Source organism: Trachurus japonicus, chromosome 11 (genome assembly GCF_045865225.1).
Source record: "Trachurus japonicus isolate A0001 chromosome 11, Traja_1.0".
In the NCBI taxonomy this organism is placed as follows: Eukaryota; Metazoa; Chordata; class Actinopteri; order Carangiformes; family Carangidae; genus Trachurus; species Trachurus japonicus.
This window is the reverse complement of record NC_140917.1, coordinates 31,023,799-31,050,325: the sequence shown is the minus strand read 5'-3', so window position 1 is coordinate 31,050,325 and position 26,527 is coordinate 31,023,799. Positions and strand designations below refer to the sequence as shown.

General features: G+C 42.1%; 1 protein-coding gene across 1 annotated transcript in view; it reads left to right on the top strand.

Annotated features, from left to right (window-relative positions):
• LOC146979083 (ubiquitin-conjugating enzyme E2 E2-like) overlaps positions 1–19,786 on the top strand; it is an 86,891-nt gene extending 67,105 nt beyond the window's left edge. The window contains exons 5-6 of the mRNA XM_085792279.1: positions 10,780–10,927; positions 18,988–19,786. Of these exons, the coding sequence (XP_085648405.1) occupies positions 10,780–10,927; positions 18,988–19,085 (246 nt within the window). The 3' untranslated portion in view covers positions 19,086–19,786. The remainder of the gene's footprint in view (positions 1–10,779; positions 10,928–18,987) is intronic.
• The last annotated feature ends 6,741 nt before the right edge of the window (positions 19,787–26,527 follow it).

Below are 26,527 nucleotides of genomic sequence, written 5' to 3'. Positions count from 1 at the left end.
AACACAGACACAGACACATACTTTGCATCCTAATTGGGTCCTGTCAGTGGTGAATGCAACATGGATTACCAATTGCGAGCATGTTGCAGTTGTCGTTGCTTGCAGGTGTTTCTAATGATCTAACTGTCTGTGTTGCTCTTTGTTCTTAGTGTTTCCTGCAACTAAGCAACTGCAGAGTGGATGACCTTCTTCCTGTATACACTGGCACACAAAACTGTCATTTCAACAAAGATAGTTTTTATTTTAAAACACTGTCACTGGAATCATGGCCTAATGCAACATTTTCGTATTAGGGGATTTGTCAACTTTCACTTGTCAACCATTTGAATCTACACTTGAGCACTCTATGAGGAATATCACAGTGTCAGTGCTGTCAATGTTTCATCTGCTTGTCTCAGATCAGACAGTGGGTTTAATGAATTTGATGAACTAATAAGTTGTTGCAGCTTCTCAGTAATCAGCTCCTCTGCTATGGAAAGCACAGGTAGTTCTGCTGGTACCAAGAAAAAGGGTCAGAACCAGAGTGTGTCTGGAACATCAAAAGAGGAGGAAGGTGTTGACATTAAAGGTCCAGTGTGTAATAATTAACAAGGTTTATTGGTAAAAATCTGAATATACTACCCATGAATATATTTGTCTTAGTGTATAATCGCTATTTATTAATTTGGTTTTCGTAGCCTTAGAATTATTCTTTTATACATAGAGCAAGGGTCTTGCTTTAGAGAGTGTCGCCATCTTGCGCCGCCATGTTTGTATGGCAGCCTGAAGGTAAAGAAGGAAAGAAGGAGTAGGAAACAGCAGACATGGTAAAATGGTTTAGATCTTCACCTCATCGCTCCATTCTCCTGAAATACTCCCAGTCGTCCCTGTCTTGGGAAACATGTTTTTTTGTCCTCGGAGGCCACCGTCACTTTGCCGACTGGAGTGGTGAGTGTGAGCGAGAGAGTGAGCGCTGCAAATTAGAATCTGAATGCTAGACATCACGGTTTTACCCCCATTTTACACACTGGACTAGGGATGTCACGATTACTTGTTTTCACAATTTATCGCGGTATTAAACGCCACAATTAATTGATCGTAAAGATTCCTAAATACCGCCACTTTCTGAAAAAGATTATGTTGGAACCGTATCAGCAGATGTGCACCAAAGTAAAGGAGAATGCACAGATACTGATCCATTTATCTAACGTAACACTTAATTGGAAGGAATTTAAATGTTAGCGTGTCATTTGTATTGTAAAAAAAATATTAAAATAAACGTAAACATTTGGTATAGATGACAATTAATGACTTAAATATTTCAAACACTTCCCCCGGGGGATTAAAAACTGGTCCTATATTAAGAGATTAGTATTGTAATTATATTTTGACTATATTTGATTTTACACATTCATAGTGTTGTGAAATTTATTGATGCATAATAATCGTAGTAACCGTAATACCGTGATTATTTCTCTGACAATAATCGTACTAAGAAAATCTGTAATCGTGACATCCCTACACTGGACCTTTAATATTTCTTTTAAAAAACAGTGCAGTAACTTCCAAAGCCCCTACAGTTTGTTGCTCATAACAGGAACATGGTGCTGTAGTCAGTTGAGAACAATGGAGCTGTGTGTCACAGAGAAACAAGATGTCACATTTATAAAACTGATTAGTAGGATGATGATCCATTGACTGTAGCTTTTTTATCTTTTAGCGATAAGAATCTCAGGCTTATCTTTGATCTGCTTCATGTTACTGCGTCCCCTCCTGATATGCATGCTGCTAGCATGCCACTAGTGCTCTGCAGCAATTGGCTTCCCTCCAGTGTGGCTGTGGGGTTTGTGGCTGTGTGCGTGCATGTGTGTGTCTCCTGCTGATGCAAGTGTGTGTCAGAATTTACACATGCAGGCTGGTAGCGGTCGCCGCCTCCTTCGGTTAGAACTGTACTTCAGATTTTGTGTCTTTGGTTTCAAATCTTGTAATACTCACAGGCTGCAGCAGCACGTGTTATTGAGGTAAACAGAAAGATAAAGTGAACAGAAACATGTGTCAGCCTCTCTGCCTATGTGCACCCTGCAAAGCATTTGACTGGCTTTGGATTATGGTTGAGAAGTGAAAGAGAGTTTGCTGGAGACGGCAGCGACGGTGCAGAATTTGCCTGCGATGGTTTGTATGCAAAGCTGGTCCTGAGGGTGATGCTGTCAGATGATCAGCGCAAATATTGGGATTCAAACTCTGGAGGGAAGAGGAGCATTCACAACAAAAATCCACAATGTAAGACACTTTGATCAAGAGGGGGAATCCTGAACACAGTGATGATAGAGAGTTGAAGGTGTTCAGTAGATGTGGAGGTATTTGTTCTGTGTTGAAGTTTGATAGCCTATGTTTTTTTCTGGTTCAGTACCAGGAAGTGATTAAAACAGAAATCCAAAGCTTGAAAGACGACAAAGTGACAGAAATAGTAACCACCTTCTGTTAAGGACCAGTTGTATCCCTACATCCACCACCTCACTGATGAACACTGTCTCATCTGTTCTCCATCACGCTGCATACCAAACTAAACTAACTAGACAAACTATAATCAGTTTGATTTATTCATTTAAAAAAGTGTTAGCTGTGTCGCATTCAAGGCCCCGGGCCCAGATCAGATCCGCCATACAATTTTATGACGAGAAAATTATTAATGGCTTGCAGGTATAGTAAGTGCTCACACTACTACACCACACATCCCATAGTACACTACACTACACTACAGCTACTGTACGGTCATGACCAAGCAATAGATTGACAACCAAGCTGCTGCTCTGTTGACAACAAACAGGCACATCGGTTACACCCTTTTTGAAAATCACATCAATTTTCACCAGTTTCTTCATATCTGACATATTCTCAATTTTGCTTGATGAAAAACAAAGTTATTTTTATGTGCATTCAATAGATCCTTATTTATTTATATTTTTCTTGAGAAGATTCACAGTATGCTGGCTGTTCAAATTCATATTTCTGATTAAAACAATGTCAGTTTTACTCAACACTGTTTGTCACATACTTAGGGCCTGATTTTACTTAAGGTTTGCGTGTGTAAAAATGTGTGCAAACTTGATAGCACACACAATCAATTGATAATTGATAATTTGATGAATATGCAAATATCAGTGTTTCTGCCAGAACATGAAAAATATTGGGAGGAGTAGATGCAAATAGATTAATTTGGCACACGCAATGTGGTTTACCAAACCTGAAACAGATTGCGGTTGAAGTTTTTGCGTCTTTATTTAGCACGTTTGAAAGGCAAGTCTTAACTGGCACAGCTTTGTGAAACATTGTCTACGGTTATTGATTTAATACCTGCCAGGGCGAACGCTCTTTTCTCTCTGCATTTCCTCGTCTCTGGGTCAGTCCAGCGAACGCCGCAAATTTCTCTGTCCACACTCTCCATGATGGAAACGATTACCACCATCATTTAAATACTGCGTGTGTTGTCATTTAGCGCGTTACTCTTAGTAGATCACCCCTTTTGCGTGGGCTAACCAAACACAAAGATATATGACCAGGAGCACGCAATTTAGCGCCTCTTATCTAGTTAAATCTAGAGTTACAGAAATGTTTGTCTACATTGAAGCCACAGTGATAACTTAAGCGAGTGATAAGACTGAATATGAGTCATTTCTGCCTCATCTTCTCACTCATTCAGCCACATGAAGGAAGGCAGATGTGTTGAGGATAACACTGACACACTGAGCTAATTCAGGTTTATTTCGTAGTTCTTTTACTTCTCGGTATAAAAGTGGAACAAAATGTAGATATTGTTTTGGCAGCGGCATCAGAGACAGCTTGGTGACTTACTCCAGCTTCCTACCTCTGATTGGATTTCCTCACTTTTCACAACAAAACTGCATTTACTCCATCATTTAAGTTCCGGCCTCGGATATTTGATCTGCGAGTCTGGTGCGAAACACGACTCCCAAAGAGAAACAATCATCTCCTTATTCCCTCTCAACTGGCTTTAAAAAAAAAAACTGCGTCTCCTTCCTGGCAGTCAGCGCTGAGGGGGAAACAGAGCTCATCTCAACTCTTGGCCTCCTGCTGCCTTGTTTTTCCAGTCTGGCTATGAGCTGTGCCATCCAGCAGCTCACCGGCTCACAGCCACCGATCTGACAGCTGCAGCTGCTCGCTCCACTGGCTCGCTCGCTAACGTTAGGATGATAAAGCCCCCGTTAAGGCCGACACTGATACTCTTAGATAGAGGTTGAGCATGGCAAGGACGTTTCATCAGGATTTGTATTTTTGGTCCAACATTAGTGGGTTCCAGGAGCTGTTCAGCTGAGCTATCCAGTGACAGGCTGTGAGATTAGACGCTAACTAACATTATCCCGCTCCATCTCCCCTAATTTCCTCATGGCTTTGAACTAAATTCTGCTCTGCACTTTATCTTCGCCTGCGTGATATCACTCTAGTTCCCCTCCTTGTGAAATAGGCTGTTTAACGTGCCATGAAGAGTCATAAAGTCAAGCTAAGACTTGCAGACGATCAGCCATTCAATACATTCCCTCCTTCAAACCCTCCATTCTGTCTCATTTACATTGTGACATGATGACTGTCTATAAAACTATGAATCACCTCAATTGCTTTTCATCCCTTTTTGGCCAAACAGACTGATAGATGTGAACAAGGCTGAGGTAATAACAGAGGGATCTGCTTTGTCGCAGTTAAGGAAGGATCTATGCAGCCTACAGAGCAATTAAAATGATTTACTTGACACGCTCTGAGGTCGGGCCATGTGACCAGAGATACTGTGACATGAGATTATTAAAAAAAAAAAAAAGTCCGTACTAGTTGTGCTGAGGTAGCCCCATCATCTCTGGATGTGTTCAATTGTTGTTGAACATTAAAAAAACAAAAAAAACCCAGTTAGACTCTGAAAGGGAGTGAAAATAAAGATAGAACTGAAAAAAACGGACTTTAACTTATCCCTGATTTATTCTACTTTATTTGTAATTGTCACTTTATGCCAATTTATGTTTTTCTCCCCTGTATGGAGTATTTGTAAGGATAAGGATAACCTTTATTAAAGGGACAACGAGGAGTTTGTATTTGGTTATAAAAAAGTCTCACATTAATGTGGATGAATCTACGTTACCCACACTTGTTAATGGCTCCATTTTTGATAAATATATCGTTTTGTCTCTATTGTTATTTTGTTATTCTAATTAATGCTGTGCAAGCCGACCAGCGTTTCCTTACATTCGGTTTCGCGGACGCTGCCCGGCGGGTCATGGGAATAACGCCGCCGAATCGCCGTTTATGGAACTACGACGGTATCTGATCGTCTTCGAACCTCTGACTTTAATTCTTGATGAATGAAAACATTCTTGGCAAGACGTCTGTCTTGCGCCGGTCCAAGAATTTCACCGAGGCTCATGGGAAATGTAGTATAAAAACACTCCGCTTTCCAAAACTCCTCCACACACAGTAAAAATACAGAATGAGGGTACAGGGGGAATGCTTAAATATACATAGTTATATAAATTACAGTATCCAATTCCTGTCAAAAGTATTGAGGATCACTCAAAAAAGAGTTGTGAGACACATACTAAAAAGGTAACACTTTAACACACTATTAAGCATTAGTTAAGCTTTAAATACTGAATTCATCATCATTTATAACACATGAATACTCATTAGTATGTTGTATGTAGTTTATAAACACAGTTAAAAATGATTTACTCATTGATAAGCACTAACTGTATTTATAAACTACATACTAATGAGTATTAATGTGTTATAAATGAATAATTCAGTATTTATAAATGCTTAAGTGTGTACTTATTATAAAGTGTGACCAAAAAAATATTTAAAAACCACATACACAATGGAATCATGATTTATATTATAAACCTGAAGTCATGAGGTGGCAGCTTTTGCACATCCGTGATGCAATGCTTACCAGATAATGTATGTTCTGTATATCTGGAAAACATATACGAGATCTAAAATTCAGATGGGACAATGCTGTCTGGAATCAATAAAAAAAACGTTAATTAGGAAATATAGAAATAAAAAATCCCAGTTGCTAAATCCAACACAAAATCAAGTTTAATCCTCTTCATACAAAACGTGTTCCCTTAATCTACTATGTTGAGGTTATAATATGCACGTGTTCCCTTAATCTACTATGTCGAGGTTATAATATGTACACACAGTCTTATAAAATAAATGGTTTATCGTGTTATTTGAGTTCTTGTTTTAATTAAGAGCCGGACTTAAGTGAGATTGCATCACTTTTGGAAGTAGAAACAACACAGTCTTCCTCTTACAAGTCAAACATTGATTTCATAAATAATAGAACACGCCCTTGGACTCTTGGGGTTTTGCTGTGACCGCCTCACTTGGTAACAGCTGTTAGCTAACGCTGGTTATTAGACGTTGCTGCAACCCCGAGGTTACTGGGTCTGTGTGTTGGCTTTGTGACTTTTTTTTTTTCCTAATTTGTTCTGCTTCTACTCTGCATCTGAGCTCTGTCCTGTCACTGCAGTGTACCATAGAGTCATCATGGCAGCAAATGTCATTGAAAAAACTGATTAACAAAACTGCACACTGTCTGTTTACTCCCACACAGCGCAGAGGGACGGAGCAGGAAACTGGCTGGGCGACATAGTGGAGCTTTTGACAGCAGGCTGATATTATTTTCATGGTGTGAGTGTGTGTGTGTGAGTCATCATGGAAGAATGTGGCCCTTACAGGTGTGTTTCCAAATTCAAAGATGGGTGTGACCGTAATCTAATAATATAGTAATTACTACTAAGTAATCATGGGTTGGAACTTCTTCATGTCAAAGTGGATCAGGTCTGGTGTGACTGGCGGTGTTTCTGCTTCTCTCTGGAGTCGGTGGAGATCAAAACAGAGCTATAAGTAGAGTCGGTGTTGGAGCTGTGTTCAAAGTGTGGAAAGAAATGCAAATCCAAGTGGGCGTCGGCGTCGATGTGTGTCTGCTGGGTGTGTACAAAGGGAATGTTTACTCACGTGATCAATTTTTCACGTCTTGCGTTTACCTCAAAAAAATGAATTCACATCAGGATCTTAGATTGCAATGAAAAATATTTGTAAATTATATAATAGGATACTCTTTAATGTTTTCTGGAATCTGTCCTGCACTTCCACTGGAGATAAGTGATTTATTAAAGGGATAGTTCAACATTTTTGGCAAATTGGCCCATTGCCATAATCCCTATAGTTTTAGGAGTAGGTTTGTTACCTTTAATTGTCGGTGCAAGCTATTTTTAGAACGGCGGAGCAGAGCTGTGAGCTGCTCAGAGCTACGCTACGGAGGCTCATGGGATTTCTTGGTTTCCCTCATCAAACTCATCAAATACACAATCCAACAACTCTAAAACGCTCTGGTGGACAAGTTGTGACCTGCACATTCACCACGCTATGAGATAATAACAGAACGTTACCAGACAGAGTTGTTTTCAAGGCAAATGCAGAGACTGCTTGCCAAAAAACTGCTCCCGACAGGAACATGCATCAGCGATTTTGCATGAATTTACCTCGAAATCAAATCCGTCTGGTAATGTTCTGTTATTCTTTCATAGCGTGGTGAATGTGCAGGTCACAACTTGTCCACCAGAGTGTTTTGGAGTTGTTGGATTGTGTATTTGATGAGTTTGATGAGGCAAACCAAGAAATCCCATGTGAGCTGCACTGACAATTAAAGGTAACGAACCTACTCCTAACACTATAGGGATTGTGGCAATGGACCAATTTGCCAAAATGTTGAACTATCCCTTTAAAGGTAATGAACCTACAATTAAAGCTAATGAACCTACTCCTAACACTCCTAACACTATGGCAATGGGCCAATTTACCAAAATGTTGAACTATCCCTTTAACCTTTTCGCTCATCCGACCCGTGTGTGTATTTCCTCTGCAGACAGAGAAAGTGTTCTGTGTGAGAAGCTTTCCTCAGGCCAATTTGAATAAATACAGCTTTGAAGAAAATACAGTGACAGAAAACGAATTCCTGGATTGCCGTGGCATTTGCCGTATAGCTCTTCGTATTTAAGTGTTTTCTTTGAAAGCTGCATTTACTGGCGTGCAAGCACGCGCATGAGAGAGTGAAATCAGAGTTGGGATGCAGAGGTTGTGTTTTTGAGGCTGAAGGATGAGGCCACAGAGCAGAGGGGATGCGAGATTAGACTCGTAGCTTTAGTTACACAGAGGCAGCATCATAATCTATTAGCATCAGCTGTGATGGGATTACAGCCTATTACCACGCAAGATAGCCAGGGATCTGTTTCATGGCTACTGGGCTGATAGCATTAACATGCCACCACTAACCCATTTCAGCACAGGTGTTAGAGCAGACACAAGACCTTGTCCTCAACCGGTCCCCATCCATCACATGCTCTCCTGCCTGCCTGCCCTTTTCTTGTCACATCCTCTCAGGTAACGGAGAGAGGATCCTGCTTATTACTCTGTCCATCATCTGCACAGTAATAGCAGCGTGGAATGTGAGGAGGGAGGCTCTGCTTGTATCCCAGGGTTGTTTGTTTCTCATAAAGAGATGTGACGGGAGGCACGGAGAGTTAATGAGAGGACGGAGGAGGGAGGAAGAGGAGGAAAATAAACCGTGGTGAGCTGCAGCCACAAAGCCAGCAGAGAAGGAGAGAGAGAGAGAGACGGAGAGCGGGAGAGCCCGAGCTGCCAGTCCTGGTCAGCATCATTGATTTTAAGGAAACAGAGGGGTCAAAGATCACCTCTTAATGATGTGCTCCTTGTGCTGACGTGGGGCTGTGCTGAGTCGTGAAGGCTGTCTTCACTTGACTGTTGACTAAGGTGGATGTACAGGAGCTGACAGGATCACCCTCAGTATGAAGTGTGTGTCGTTGGCTTGGTGAGAGCAGCAGCTGCAGTTTGTCAGCAAGCTGGTACTATCATATTCCTGCACTGTATTGACCAGTTGATCTCTAAAATGGCCTTCAGATTCACAGATAGAGGTGACATACAGCAGATTATCAATGCATCAGGATGAGATAATGGCAGACGTCCATCTGGATTTTGAAAACCAATCACAATGTGTATTTATTCATTTATTCACCAGACTGTTAAGGTGCTATTCAAGGTAGATGTTTGTATAAAGCTCCATACAGTATAAAGGTAGAGGTTTGTGTTAAAGCTCCATACAGTATTAAAGCAGAAGTAAGCAGAATATTTGTGTTAATATAAGTCTTAAATAGTTATATCTTCCGATGGCAATCACTTACATAGAGTGTTTGGTCCGAAACACGGGTCATGCCTGCCTAAACAGATACGTTTTTAACTGTGTTTCAAACGTGTCGGCAGAACTCAAAAGGGAGAGAGTTCCACCATTTTTGGAGCAACAGACTGAAAAGCTCTATCACCTCTGGTTTTTATTCTGCCGTGTGGAACATGGAGTAGCAGGCTTCCAGCAGATCGCAGCGACCTCACAGGGTGGTAAAAAGAGAGGAGATCAGCTAAATATTGAGGAGCCTGACTGTTGAGGGCTCTGTAAGGGTGGGGATTTTGTATTGGATTCTGAAATTTAGCAAGTGACATCTTTGAAGGCCAAGCCTTCGGGGCCAACAATTAAAACTTCAGTTTTTGCTTCATTTAATTGCAAATAGCTACTGGCCATCCAGTCCTTGATTGCTGTCAAGCAGTCCTGCAGAGAGGTTATTAATTCTGCCCTGTCAGGGTCAAAGGAAACATATAACTGAAGGTCATCTGCGTACATATGGTATGAGATGATTTCCCTGAGAGGAAGCATAATGAAAATAAGATGGGCCCCAAAACTGAACCCTGGGGAACGCCGCAAGAAAAGGGGACCGACTCTGACTCATGCGGAGCGGGACAACAACTACAGAGAACGATCTGTCAGACAGATAGGACCTAGTCTTAAAATGAGCTCTCTGGACTTCTGTAACTTTGTGATGTCACAACAAAGCAGTCACCTCTCACAGCCATGCTCTAAGCCCCATCCACATATATTGTAGTCTGGTTTGGCTGAATTCAGAGCGTACACACTGCCATGATTGTTTATTCCTGTGTGTTTTCATGCTTTGTGCTTTATGTTTAGACATCTAATCTTTGAGAGTCTTCAATGATAAGTGAACATTTATACCTGCTCTAATTTCTATGTTTTATGTAAACATGGGATCAAAGGGAGTGTTTTATACAGGCCTTGTGTTGCTAAGATGTTAGTGATGCTCTGATATATATATATATGTTTTTCTTTTAATCGGTTGCATAAACACAGAACATCTAGGTCTAAGGTAATTTCCATATCTTTTCCGGTCATTTCCTTAGATGCTAAGTTACTAGCATGGTTACGATCATGCTAGTCATCATGGACAAATGTGACTGAATCAAAAATGATGATAATATTTTTATTGAAGTGTGCCGATATCTGTTGTATGTTTGTTGTTAAGGAAACTGTATTAACTATTCAGTGTCACCATTGAACTAGGTAATGAGTCTATACTCCATTTCTACAGCATACTGAACCTAATACAAGCAGTAGAACAATCTGATCAATATGTTATTTGTCAGCAGGAGTTCACTGTAGTGTCACTGCACATGTAAAAGCATTTCATCTGATTGCCTGTCTGGATTTTAATGGAGACTGTTAGTGATGGTCTGCACATCATTGCAAAAACAGCAGCTGTCCTACTGCGTCCTGTGTGGAATACTGATTGTCCAAAGTAGATTTTTCTGCCACCTGAAACATGATTAGTCTCTGTTAAACACTAGTTCTGATCTGTGTGTTTCCAGGTGACGTTCCGCACCAGGATCTACCACTGTAACATCAACAGCCAGGGGGTGATCTGTCTGGACATCCTGAAGGACAACTGGAGTCCCGCCCTCACCATCTCCAAGGTCCTGCTGTCCATCTGCTCCCTGCTCACCGACTGCAACCCTGGTGAGAGCTACAAGACACACACACACACACACACACACACACACACTTGTCCTTGTCATATCTCTTCATATCTCTGTCCACATGTGGTAGGTTGATGGACATGTCCACTCTGTGAACATAATGTATAGACGTTTGTCACTTTGAGGCTCAAGTCATGGTTTTCACAGCAATGACAGAGGCTGGACAGACCTGTTAGAGTGAGACACTGCTGGTCCAGTCTGAAACTGTTTTGACTGTAACACCCAGACTGGAAACACATGGTCTTGATAGTGAAGGGCAAGTTTGTTTTGTTTTTGTTTTGGAGTCTTACTGCAATGAATCATTGACATGAGTGCATTTACACTATGTCGGATAGAAATAGAAAATAAAAAATGAGAGCTTTGAAGTTCAAACCCTGTTAACTTGTACACCTGCAAACACCGACCGTCTGTTTGTTTTAGGAAGTTATAAATACAGGTGACACTGTGGAATTCAGACCCTGTCCACACCTGCTTTTAAACCTGTGTAACTGTTTTCTTAGTGACAGAATACAAATAGAGCAGATTTCAGGCCAATGCAAGAGAAACCAAATGTTCCAAGGTTGGATGGTGGTTCAGTAACTGGTCCAGTATCTGTTTTCTTGTGACATCACAAAGTGACAGGAAGTCCTGACGGCTGGTTTTAAGGCTCAGTTTCAGAATACAGACTGTGTGTATTTCTCTGTGGACTGAGGCTTTGATACTTTCACAGTGTTAATATAGAAACCAGAGCTGCTTTATAATCACACTACACATGGACATGTTTAGACCTCTCAAATAGGACCTTTAATATCAGGTCTAAATACTGTGTTTGAAGATCATTGAGGCTTTCGTCACCCTTGAATAATCACTCCTGCTCTTATTTGTAATAGTGTGGCAGAAATAATGACTGCAACATATTGACATCATTTGCGTCTTAGTATATTGAGTTGTAAACTACAAGCCAGGGTTTTCCTGACCCCCCCCCCCCTCCTCTTCGCAGTCCAATCAGTATTTACTCAGGGCTGGCTGGGTAAACACAGTCCTATAAACTGCTCATTAGATCCATTATGGCCCAGTTTAGCTGCAGAGCAAAGACCACCGGTGAAGAAACAGGGAATTAAATCAGGCTTTTATGGACTAGTGAAATCTGGGTTCACTGGTCCTCTGCTACCAATACAAGTAATGTTGTTGCTGGTGTAAAGTTTTACCTTGAGCAAGCAGAGGTGATAAAAGCAGCAGATGTAAAAATCTGTCTTGTGTCAATGTGACATCCAGAGGGAAAGGAGCTAGGAGAACGTAAAGGTGTCAGAGCCGTGAGGGACACAGTGGTGATCGTGAAGACCTGTGATGAGTCTGTGTCCTTCTCTGTGGGGGGAGCGCTCTTTGATAAACGTGGCTGCAGTAGAGTCTCTCTCTCTCTCCGTGGGCGAAAATGAGAACAGCTATTCCTCCTCGTCTCCTCCTCCTCTTCATCCTCCTCCTCGACGATCTCGGATGTTGCTGAAATGATACGAGCTGATTCCTTTTAAGTACGACGGGGAATGAGGAACAAAAAGAATCAGCACCCCTGTCCCCCGTTCCCCCTCCTCCTCCTCTTCCTCCTCCTCCTCCTCTTCCTCCTCCTCCTCCCATTCCCCACACTCTCTCTCTTTCTCTTTCTGCCTCTTGCCTCATCAAAATCAGTCGGCCTGCTTCACTTCATCCCAGGCTGAGACGAGTTTAAAAAAAAAAGAGAAGTGGTGATGAACGTGGTCCTTGGATTTGAACTCCCCCTCCCCTCCCCTCCTGTGTCTCCCATGCAGATGGACATTATGGGCATAAGGGGTGGGAATCACCAGAGGGCCTGTGATACAATATTATCATGATACTTGTGCGTCCATGTTATTGCAGTATTTAAAATACCACAATATGCTGCCATTTCTTCACTTGTTTCCAACTGCAAATGACGTCTCCAAATGAAAACTTTGCTACGGTGTTTTTTCTAATAAGATGAACTTCTTAGTCTGCTCAGATCGATACTTGACGTCATTATATTGATACAATGTTGTCATATAAAATATCACAACTATGCTGTATCGATTGTTCCCCGCCCCAATTGGCTTGGTTTGTTAAAGGGATACGCCAACTTTTTTCTTGCCTCACTCCCGAGTCCATAACAAGCAGATAGACACCATCCTTTCGACTGTGCGTGCAGTAACGAGGGAGAGCCCGTATCACCCGTAATTAGCTTAGCTCAAACACTGGAAGTGTATAGGTAGTGTTAGCCTGCCTAGTCATCAGAGACACTCTTCAGCAACTCTAAATGGACCGATCTTCCTCTCAGAGCTGACAAAACTCTCCGGTAAGGCATCTTGAGCGGTCAAATGCCGGTAACGGGACGAAATCGGTCAAAACGGAGGGCTCAAGCAAAGACGGTTTATTTTGGTTCAAGCTAGCTACATCGAAGGTAGGTTAGCTTCTTATTTCAAAGTAAAAGCACAAATTCTATTGTCATGGTTTTCTGTATGTAAAGGGCAACGGGTGTTTTATTTTGTGAAAGTAACCGGAAGTGCGTTGGTCACAACGGCTAGCTTGAGTAGCGCCGAATTCATCCGAACAAAATTGTAAACAGCTGGTATTTAGACAAATTAACGACACACTGCTGATCTAAACGGCTACTTTCTTGCCTCAAAATGTTTGAAATGTTGATAAAGTGATATATTTACAGAGTTGAGACCTAAAATGAAAATGATTTTGGCTTGGGTAGGAGGCAGGCTAACACTACCTATACACTTCCAGCGTTTGAGCTAAGCTAATTACGGGCGATACGGCTCTATCTCCCTTGTTACTGCACGCACAGTCGAAAGGATGGTGTCTATCTGCTGGTCATGGACTCGGGAGTGAGGCAAGACATGAAAAAAAAAAAGCTGGCGTATCACTTTAAAGTGAGGTAAAGATGGTAGAATGATGGTTGATTAGCACCACACTGAACTGTCCCGCATTCAGAATTCCTGCTCCAACCCAGCTGTATCTGTCCCAGCTCCTCTGTCCACTCTGTCTCTCTCCGTCTCAACCATCCAAAAAGTCACTTTAAATTTTCCAGCCCAACCAGAGGGAATCCTCCTGTGTGATTTCTGCTGCTGCCTTCTGGGTGAGCTCGTATATCTGCTGTGTGCTGATATCCACAACGCCTTTTATAATAAAGGTGTCTACTTTTTTCCCCCTGTGTAGCTGCGGGGGTGTCAGTTTGTCAAACTTGTAATAACAGCTGCCTCAGCCTGCCATAAAGGAAGGCTTTACTATCTGGATGGAGACCAGAATAAGTAAGATAAAAACAGTTTGGCTTTGTACAGGCTCCTGCCTGGCTCCTGGAGAGTTGGGAAACATCAAGTCAAGTGTTAGAAAAAGGGCTGAAATTAGAATGAATTAAGTGTGAACAGTGCACACAGTGTAACATCTGGGCTGAGTACATTAGGACATGAGCACAGTGGTTCCACTATTTTCCTCATTATCAACTTAACCAGCTCCAGTCCTCTAGAAGACGACCTGCTGCCTTCATTCATACAACATGTTGTTGCTGCAGCTGCACAGACCTGAGGCCTGAGGTTTGACACAAATAGAAGTGTCATGTTTGAGGCTTTATCATCAACTCATTCAGCGTGTTTACATGATGCACAGCTAAGTCGAGCTATGCTCACTAGTGATGGGAACAACGCCGTTATAAATAAAAACAGCGTTACTAACTTTTTTCAGTAACATTAACCAAAAAAGTTACTGTTTCCCCTGTTAGTTACTGTAACTGACAATAAAATGTGCTGTTATTTGACTCAAGAAGTCCTGTCACAAAATAATACACTAGTTAAAGTGTATGTTATGTAGCCTACACATTTTTTTCAGTCCATCAACTAGATGGAAAAGAAACGTTTATCTGGAACTAACCAACTCACTCAGTATTCCTCCGCATAGGGGTTAGGGGGTGAGCCAACGTAAATTGACATAATTGCATTTTATAGGCTCTTATTTTTACACAATAGTTACTTTTCCTGGTAATTAGTTATAATTTAGTAATTTAGGTACTAACAGTTCATGTTGGGGGAAAGTAACTAGTAACTATACCTAATTACTTTTTTAAAAAAGTAACTTGCCCAACACTGATGCTCATATATGCCATAATTCTTTTTTTTTCAAGTGTCCTCTGCAGCCAGCTCTTCATCCTGATGCTCCTTTAATAGTCAAATAGGCCTAGGCCTCTCCACTTGTTACCAATCCGACTGAGAGCTGCTAACACTGGACTGTGGTCAGGGTGAGAGGAAGCTACTGGCCTTCACTCTCAGGTCACATGACTGCAGTCGTCCTGGGTGTTTACTGTCTCTGGCTCTGGGAGCACAAACACAGACAACACACCTGTCCCCTGCTTTTAAAACACAACCACTACAGGCTGCAGCCCCCAATACATTTACTATTTAAAATTTGAAAAGAAACTGCACAATCATTTGTGTAAATTCCACATTTTATGAACTTTTTCAGATATTTATTTTGGATGGAAACATGAGGGAGGAAAGAGACTTGATGATAGATAGATAGATAGATAGATAGATAGATAGATAGATAGATAGATAGATAGATAGATAGATAGATAGATAGATAGATAGATAGATAGATAGATAGATAGATAGATAGATAGATAGATAGATAGGTACTATACTGTACATGCACCTTGCAATGAATGTATGAATGAAATTTTGTCTCTGTGGCAATGACACTAATAAAAACAGAGAATAATTCATGAATTAAAATAAATACATTTACATAAAAGAATAAATACATAAAAGAAAGACAGGAAACCAGAACAACCCAAGTTTTCCACTGAGACACACTTCCCCCGGGACATGAGTGTTCAGCCCAAACTGACTTATTAACTGTGTTGAAGTCAGATGCTTCCAGCCTCAGGCCTCTGTGCCGTGACATAAGGATCCATTCATCCGTCCTCAATTACTGGTATTAGCCTGTAAAAACCTCCCAGCATTGAAACCCTAGCAGGGCCTGGTGCAGAGAGGGTCCATCCACCGGTCTGTGGGAACTCAGAGTGGCCGGCTGTTGACCGACCGGCCGGCTGGACGTGTGCGGTGTATCAACAGACAGCAGCCATCATCATCATGATCACCTGAGATTTACAGCAGTGGGTCCATTTGACCACGCTGGTCATAAAAGTGTCTATTGCAGCGCTGTGTGTCCTGAGATACTTCAGACCACAGGGATGATACAACTCGATTTGTTTGACTCGTGGTTTTTTCTGTGGTTTTCCCTGCTTGTAATAAAATCTCCATCCCTTGCTGATGAGCAGAGGGGGTTTAGTCCGTTCCAGGTAACTGGATGTCAGACAGCACCATGCAGCTGTTTGAAGAAAGATTCTTGTTTGATGGTGCATTTTCAAAACTCTCTGCAGGGAATCTATAAGTGCAGGTGTGAGAGGTTCACATTATATAGAGACCATCACAGGGTCAGTGTGTGTGAGTATGAATCTTTATGTATCTGATGAACTCCTGACCGCTGTTTTTCCACCTTCAGACCGAGATTTCTACTTTCCCCTGGTGAATCATTAAATCCAATTAGATTACAATAGTACTTTCAGGTTGTATGTGTATTTGTGTGTATTCTTAAAGGAGACATATTCTGCCTCTTTTCCACAAATTAAAATAGTTCCCAGGTGTCTTAAAGACATGTCTGCTGGTCAAAATCCCCCAAGGATCAAACATCACAGCTCTTTTCATCCTCTGAAAACAGTCCTGTTCAGAACGGCTGCTTTCAGTGCCTGTCTCTTTAAATGTAAATAAGCCACTGCTTGCCCCGCCCCACCTCTTCTACTGGTACCAGGCAGGGGTATGCAGGGGGTTATGCAAATTCGAAAACTAAATTCTCACATTTGCGCGGCCGTAAGGCAAGACAAACACCCAAATATATGTTAAAAAGCCTTCAAAAAGTGATATTTCCGTAATACAGTATGTCCCCTTTAAGGCTGAGCAAATACGTTGGGCACATTTATAGTGCTTTTCCACTACACAGGCATGGCACGGCTCGATTTAGTTGCTTTTCCATTACGGCTGAGTTCTTCATAGTTCCTCCTCAACGGTGGTGGAGCGTCGTCAGCTCCAGTGACGACGCTCTGGCCAATCAGTGGAAGGCAGTCGGCTGACGTCATGTTTTAGTATCGCTTAGGCTCACTTGGAACCCGGGCTGAGGCGTTACCAAAAAAGCACCAGGTACCAGTTACTAGGGGCTAGTGGAAAAGCAAAAAAACCAAGTAGAGCCGTGCTGCAAAACGATAGTGGAAAAGCACCATTACATTTTCTTTCTAAAAGACATTTACAAAACAGCTTGTGTTAGGTTCAGATGCTCACCTTGCATTTCTCCATGCAGCACCTCCACTGTGTGTAGCATGGAAACATGAGCAGGACTGTGTGTCACATTACCTTCACACCAAGAGGCCTGCTCACCAACACACAGTTCCTCTGCACCAAACTTAAGTTACAGTTCCCCTAATTTAACGAAATAATTATTTTATTCATTCTAGCACTGTTTCTATGACGCTCATGCTGTTCTGCTCTGGGGCTTGACATTTAGCTTGATGCATAATTAGTGCATATCTGGGAGTTGTGAAACTGAATGTACATGCTGGAATGAATGTGTTTAAGGGCTGGGAAGCTGCAAACTGAACCGCCCTCTGGGATAAATAAAGTTGTATTGAATAGAATAATAACAGAGAGAGTGAAACGCACACAGCCTGTATTCAGAGACTTTAAAACCAGCTTATCAGAACACCGCCCTCGGCCATATCCCAGCCCCGCCCACCTGGACCCAACATCCAACCTTGGCAGGATTTGGTTCCTCTGAGTGTTTACCTGAATATCTGCTCTCAGCCAATCAGCTCGGCTGAAATTTTGGCTTCATTCTTTGGCCCTGGAGCTTGTTGCTTGTTTCACCACCAGCAGTCAATGAGTGGAATATCACAGACTAACATGACACTGATAATGTGCACTGTGTTTTCTGTACTGAGAATTTATGATCATGACTTTGTCTTTATGACTTTTGAGCATTTTTGAGTTTTGAGTATGAAGAGGAAACGTTAAAGGGATAGTTCAGCTTTTTTGAAGTGGGGTTGTAAGAGCTACAAATGCCCATTAAGTACACTAGATGTAACAGTGTACTGTCTGTGTCTCGGTGCAGCGTGGTGCGCCGGTGTTTCTCAGTGTGGGGGGTGGGGGGCGGGGGGCAGAGACCTTTCTACTGCATCTAGTGTACTTAAAGGACAATTCCGGGCAAATTCAACCCGGGGGTGTATTTTCCTAACATTTTAGGTCTAAAAGAAGGAATCTGAAGATTTTCAGTTTAATCGCTCCTGTTTTGCGGTAGTCGTGTCTGTCCCCGCATCGCCACGGCAGCAATGAATGGGAGCGGATGCAAGTTCTGCTGCTTAGGCTGTTTACATCCCTCAAAGCCGCAATTTTTTTCCACAGACAGCGTCAGATGGCTACTCAAACATGCACCGAGAAGTTTGTTTACTTCAAGCAAGTCAAGAGTTGATATTCCTGTGTTTATGACACAAACGGTAGCTTTTCCCACTGCACGTGAACACACCGAGCGCGTCAACTTGGGTCTCGCGCAGGACTCCGCGAGACTTTGAATTAGATCTAGTTTTACAAACATGTCGGCTTGCAAGTAAATAAACTTCTGGGTGCATGTTTGAGTAGCCACCTGACGCTGTCAAGTGGCTTTGACAGAACAGGAGCAATTAAACTGAAAATCTTCAGATTCCTTCTTTTAGACCTAAAATGTTAGGAAAATACAGCCCTGAGTTGAATTTGCCCAGAATTGTCCTTTAATGGGCATTTGTAGCTCATACAACCCCACTTCAAAAAAAGCTGAACTATCCCTTTAAACATCAATGTCATATGTCACCGCTTTCTATTAGGATGACAGGTGTAGCTCTGATCACATCCGCCTCATTCAGTGTGTTGTAGCTTCTGGAGCTGTGTCACCACGGTAACCTCTGACCCCCCCCCCCCCCCCCCTTCTGTGTTTCAGCCGACCCTCTGGTTGGAAGCATCGCCACACAGTACCTGACCAACAGAGCCGAGCACGACAGGATAGCCAAACAGTGGACCAAGCGCTACGCCACATAGACCAGCTGCACTCCTCCAGGAACCCCGCCCTGGCCCCCCAACCCCCCACCCCCACCCCACACATACACACACACACACACACTTCTGACACCCCCCTTTCCTCCGAAATCTATGGAAGCACACCCAGTATCATCCACCCTGCCCCCCCCCCCCCTCCCCTCCCCTCCCATCCCCTGAGAAATGAACTGTTATTTGTTCCATGCTGACTTGAAAAGCTTCTTTTTTATACAAAGAGTCTATTGGGATTGTATTTTCCAATACACTGAATGTTGATATGGTCATGAAAAGCTTTAATACTGTTATTGTTCTCGTCGATGTTGTTGTTCTTATCGTTATTGCATTGTGTATAACATTGTCGCCACCCTGGACATCTTCTTTATCCAAAAAAAAACAACAAAAAAAAAGAGTGTGTGCATTATTCCCATTTCATTCGATGTAAAGATGATTATGCTGAGTGAGTGTGTTTGGTTTGTTTTCCTCCAGTGGTTTCACAGCTCATGGTCAATATTAGTGCATGACATCAGGACATGTGTCCCTCAGTGGGACATGTAGTCATGGTATTATTTCTGTCCTGGCAGAGTTCTGGCATGAAGTGAGCCCATCACCGTTGTATGATGATAGTGGTAGTTTGCTGTACATTTTAATGCCTTGTGAGAATACATACTCATTGAATACTGAAATAAACACTGGCTGTAATGTGACCGAGCCCCGTCTCAATCTGTTGCTTTCATGTGAGCGCATGCGGTGACTGTGTGTGTGTGTGTATGTGTGTGTGTATGTGTGTGTGTGAGCATGCATCCTCGTCTCACAGACCACTTCCTGTTAGAAATGAGTCGTTACGGGCTCACCACAGAGAGCAGAATGAATCAACGGCGAAAGGTTACAAGTGCGTTCTAGGTCAAAAGACTTTTCACATTTAGATTATTTTCTAATGTAGTGTAACTGTGTAAAGGTTTTAGGCACTAAACAGTAGCATGCAATAGTTTGGGCACCCCTGGCCAAGATTTCTGTTAATGTGAACAGTTCAGCAAATGGAAGATGAAATGATCTTCAACAGACATAAAGTTACAGATGACACATTCCCTTTACATTTTAAACTTTTTTTTGTTTTGTTTCATCTTTTACATTTTCAAAATGACAGAAAAGGAAAAGCAGCCACAATTTGGCCACCCTGCATACAGTAGTTAGTAGCGAGAAACTATCACAGTGTTATTGCTTAAAATATTGCAAAAGACAGTTTCATTATATTTAACTTTATTTGGAGATCAGTTCATCTTCCACTTGCTGAACTGTTCACATTAACAGACATTTTAGGGGTGCTCAAACTTTTGCATGTCACTGTAAGTAAAGTGAAGATGCTTTCAAAGATAATGCCATGAAGAATAGTGTTTATTTATGCATTAACATTTTTTTTAACAGGCAGTTTTCATTTTTGTGTAGAGAAAAACAACAGAAGACACGTGTGGTGGTGACAAGAATACAACAGAAGAAACCTAAATCACATCATAACTTCTCCTCCACTCACTCACACACAGTTCTTCCAGGTTCTTGACTGGCAGCTTGTTGAAGCATCTTTGGAGAATTTGCCAATTAAAACTGTTATTTTCAAGCTGGCTGTAATGTTTGGGTCTCTGTCATGCTGCAGAATAAATGTAGGACCGATCAGAGGCCTGTCAGATGGTATCGCATAATGAATAAGAATCTCAACATCTGCTTAAAACTTTTGCATTTAGTGTATGTGTTGTGCTCATTTGAATGAATGCCAGTTTAAATGCACCAGTAGTGAGATATAGATAAACAAAAAAGCACTCCTGCTATTAAGTCTGTATTTTATAACTCTTTTTCCTCTGTTTGTTTTTGTTGTCATTGTCAGACTTGTCGCTCCATTTGTCCTGCCTGTGAAGCACTTTGAACTGCACCAACCTGTATAAATAAAGTTTGATTTACTGATAAGGTAGGGCCGCCTGCATGAAACCTGAGAGGAGAAACCCTAGGGCGAGAAAAGAAAAGAAAGGTCACAACACCACTTGTTGCTCCTAATTCTGGTGCAGACAGACAGGAAACAGTGAAGGTCGGGGCTGTAAACATGAGCAGCAGGAGCTGGCAGGCTGAGTGGACCAGCAGCAGCAGCAGCAGTCTCTGCCCCACAGTAAAGACTGATTCATTTGTCTGTCGTTAACCTCTGTCACTGCAGCCAAACAACGCCACGTCTTCTCTGCTCGCCTGTGTTAGTTTCCCATTCACCGGTGAAACCAGAAGAGAAACAAACATCCTTTCCTTTCACACAGAGGCTGCAGGCCGGGCGGCCTTGGTGATCCCACAGGTCAGAGGTCAATCTGACTGACCTCCGTGGAGCAAAAGGATCAATTCATCTGGCAGTGAATGTGTCTCAGCCCGTTACACACACAGACATGAATGGGAAGAAAATGTTGGTCTGACTTTACAAATAGATATTTCTCTGACTGAAGAACCATTAGCAGGGCCGTTGCTAGGAATTCTGGGCCCCCTGAAAGAATACTAAAGTGGGCCCCTGACTTTTCCACTTTTTTTCTTAGACTACATATGTATTATCATTTTTTATTTAGCCTACTTTGTTTTGATGCTAGTGCAGCATTACTATCAGTATTAGTCAGGGTCTTAGCAGAATAATTCAGTCATGTAAAGATTAGACTACTAGGGTTTTTTGTGGGCCGTACCGGGCGTTGGGCCCCTTGAATTATCATCACCTTTCTCCCCTATCCGCCTTTTTCCGAACGTCAAAAACGTAAGCTGGTTTTGCTCTTCTGGTGGAATTTTATGTTTTACGTTTCCATGGTTTCGGTAGTGGCGTTAAATGCATGGATTTTTTTTTTTTTTCCAATGAAAATCTGTAAAATGCATGGATCATCACACCAGCTTTTAACAATGGATATCACACAAATTGACATCCGTGTTAAAAGCCAGCGTTAATAGATCCATGCGTTTACCGCAACTATGACAACGACTGAAAACCATGGAAACTTAAACGTACTTCCAATACCGTAATTCCACCAAAACCGGCAAAACTGGCTTCCGGTTTTGACCATAGATGACATTCGGAAACTTGTGGATACAACGGCCCTGACCATTAGTCCAGGCATGGGCACACTAAGACCTGCATGGCCATACGCATATTGGTACAAAATTGTCCAAATTATAGCAAAGATCACAAACTTTGATGCACTGGCAAAAAGGTTGACAATAACACTGCTCCCACTGAAACTGAATGTAAGTTTTCTTTTCCTTTTAATAAATGGCTTTTACATGTCTTTTATATTTGTTCACACAAACACTTTCCGTCCATCTGATACTGGCCTGGCTGGCAAATTTTAAAGGTGAACTATACAAGTCTGGTCTCTTCTCTTCTGTGTTGCAGTAGATCACGTTATATATCATATATAATGTGTATTTGTGTAGTAAACAAGAGATTATGGGTTACGGGGCGCGTTTGTGTGGCGGTGCCGCAGAGACAAGAGCTGGGACACCGGGTCGGAGACTCTGATCTTACAAGGTTGGTTTTCAGCCAAGAGACGCTAGGTGGAAGACAGAGAGCCTCCATTCTCCCTGGAACAAGTTACAAGTCAGTTATTTAACCAGCACTAGGACTCTGAAGCTGCTTCATTAAGCTAAAAATGTAGCATAGTTCCTATTTAAAACTCACTAAGGGCCCGGAGCCAAAGAGTTTGCCCTCCTGACTTAGTCTCAACATTTTATTTTGTTTCTCATCCAGACTGTGATGGACCAACAGAGGACGACATTTATAGATATTATGAGTCTTGGGACATAAATAAGAGCAGACACATGCACTGACAGACATTTACCAACACAATAAAAAGAGTTATTAGTATTAATAAAGTCATAATAAAGACAACAGCAAATAAAAAGCCCAGAAGGACGCGTGGTATTTAAATATTTAAGGTCCCAAACTGCAGATCCAGTCCTGTCTCACCAGGCCTGGAGAAACCTTCTCAGACTAGAACTGTGTGAAACAACAACACACACCACTCATTTGAATAAGACCAGAGCAGTGTTGCTGCGGTTACACAGCTGGAGCTAACTTTTACTGTAACACAATGCAACACACACACTGCCAGATATACACACTCACACACATATTCCTGCTAAATGAATTCCATGTTTGGAGGAAGCCGGAGCAGCTGAACGCTATCTGGTGATAGAGCCGCGGCGGTGGCTCTGCCTCGTGTTGACCACAAACTGCACTCACACGTGACTCATTTGACTGTGGGGTTTTCCTACTCGACTAGTGACTTGGTGAATATTTCACCATGCACACAGTTGTGTATGGGAGAGTAGTGGTTTTCAGAATCTCACACCACCACACAGATTTTGTGGTTGGAAATGTCCAGCTGTCGTGTTCAGCAGTTTATCGCCAATGAGAAGTGATTTAAACAGAAACTGGGTGCTGTTAGTAAAGGTCAAATCCTAGTTTGCACTGCAGAGAGAATCATAAAATCTCCAGCATTAAAGCAGAAGTAAGCGATCCGGTCGTTTCGGCTAATGCTGCGTTCCAGTCAGGCTTTTGAAACCGTAAATTACAGCTTCAAGTCACAACTTACGACTTTGTAGCGTACCAGGCAACCCACTCGTGTTTTTCCGACCTGTTTTACCTGTGAAAGTCACTATAACGGCCACTCGTAACTTCTGACCGGTGAACTCGTACCAGATCGAACTGGTACCACTTCACAGGTCGGAAAAACACGAGTTACGAGTTTCCTTGAACGCACCATAACAGTCCTCGTCCCTACGTCGCCACATTCACGGCGTCCCTTGGCTGCACACACAGCCCTGCATGCCGTTCTCTCTCCTCATTGGATAAAAACTGTAGGATACGATAAATGTTTTCTCCTCGGCTCAGAGCAGAGCAGAGTGACTGACAGACCCGTGTTTCGGTCCAAACACTCTATGTAAGTGATTGCTGTCGGAAGATATAACTATTCAAGACTTATATTAACACAAATATATCACTTACTTCTGCTTTAAGTAAAGTGAACATTCAGTGTTCAAGTATATAAAGTCTGCCATGCTTCATCTTCATCCTCCACTGCACACTGATACACAAACCTCAAACCTCCCTTCAGCTCTCAGACTGGAAATAGGTCTGAGTTTATATCAAGTGTTGATGTGAAGCCTCCTCAAGTAGAGGAAATGAAAGAGTTCATTACCTGAGCAGTGTTCAACATCATATTTACATCTTTGTTGTGTTCTCCAATTCAAACGCTGAATGTTTTTTTACAACTACTGTAAATGTAAAGCAGCACAGAGATGATCTCAAACCACTGATGTTGAAGCAGCACGGACTGTTGACTAAAAACATTCCAGACTGAGGGAGGGAGGGAAAGTCTTCTACTACCACTACACCACTGCTTTAGATTTACTGCCCCGTGTTATGGACAGTGTGGGGCATCTTAAACATGATGGAGGTTCCTCCCTCACAACAAATCACACAATAAAGCGTGTGATGAAGTTCTAACTCCCCTGGCTCCTGCTCAGTCCATTATATTCAATGGGTTTTAGCAGCAGTTAACTGATACTTCAATGACCCTAAATTCCCAAAGTGTGATATGTGTGCAGACAAGAACGATACATCAGCTAAATTCTTGTTGCTTCAAGTTCACACAACTTTCACAAATTTGCACAAAAGATTATCTTGTGTGAACAAAGTATCAGATAACTAGATAAGTACAGATGTGTTATCTTACGGACACAATATGTATAATTGTCTTGTGTCAACAAGATCTTTTATAATGTTTTGTTCACAAAAGTTTGCATATGGAAGTGCGTTGTGCAAATAAGATCTATATCTTTTGCACTGTCTAAATAAAATTGTGTGTGCAGCAGGTATTTCCTTCTCCACCCTGCAGGACTCTGTGTTGACATATCACTGGATCTTGTGCAAACCAAAACCACACATGGATCTTGTGCACGACATGAAGAAATCCTCCACAAACGACGAGGCCTGACTTTCCCGAACTTCTGTCTTCTCGTTTTGACTTTGTGAATCCTGTATGTATTTCCCAGAATACCATTTTAGAGAGAAAGAAAACAAGCGCATTAGAGGAAATCGAAGAAGCTGAATAACTAATAGGTAAATCGTGGGAGGTGTCGTGCTGTGTGTGCTGAAAACACGTGTCGACCCCCTTCTCTGAGGCTGTGTGTGTGTGTGTGTGTGTATGTGTCTGCTAAGCAGGGGAGGATGCTGCGCCACGGGTTCGGCCTCTGATTGTGTTGCAAAACCAGCAAAGTGGAAAAACAGTTGCAGAGTTAATTACGGTTGACGTGTCAGGAGGGGTGGGGGTGGGGTGCTTTTGGAAGAGGAGCGGGGCGGCCGAGCTCTTTCCCTCCACCGACCTCCCTCTCTCCTCATTCACATGCTGTGGGAGGAAGAGGCTGATGCGTGGACAATAATGTAGCATTTGCAAGGAGAGATAAATGATCAATAGAAGTGAAAAGGCCAAACCTGCTCTGTGAATAAACAAGCACCTGCTCTGCATAGTAATGTCAGCTATGCAGGTATAATGTAGAAGGTCTTGTTTCTGCTGTTAGGACACACATGCTGTAATTACTGAGGGCAAAATGCCAGGCAGGTTATTACTCAAACAACACCACCAGATTATTCTAAACAGCACACAGCTGATGAGATTCTACATTTGTATTCATATTATATGATTTCATATTGCAGTATTGTCCACAGACACCTACATTTGACTGTATAGGGATCATGGAAATTGCAGAGGTTATAAGCTGAAGCTCTTAATCAAGGGCTTAATCAGCCTACCTCAAATGAATCACTAATACATACACCCACAGCAGAGCATGGTCCCACCTACAAGTGCTTTAAGCACACACACAGTGCGGCTGTATTCATAAAAAGACATCGAAATAAAGAGGTTATGAACCAAAGCCTTTAATCAGGAGCTTAATCAACCAAGTCACATTAATAACTAAAACACAAATGCACAGAGCAGCAGAAACGATGGGTCAATACCCAGCTCATTTCTGCACCGGCCTCCTTCAGAGGACTAATCCAGCTCTGGTGAGTAATGAATCTTTTATTGATTTGCTCATGCTGCCTATTTAAAGTGGTCAAATGTAAATATACTGGGTATAAAAATACTGTAATCAACCTGTATATTATGTCCACAGTAAACCATCTGAATTTACTGACCACGACCTCAGAGTAGTGTTTGTGGCCCTCACTTGAAGGACTTCCAACCAGTGGCCTGAAATCGGATTGGCCACCCCAGGTGCCACCCCAAAATATGATGGGCTATATGCCCAGTCAGAGGTATTTTATAAACTGTTTTATACTGGCTTTTTTTGTTGCCACTCCTGTATTTTGACTAGTAGGTCTAGTTTTTCTTGCTGTTGTGTTAGTAATTGTTTTGGGTGTGTGTTTGCATGTG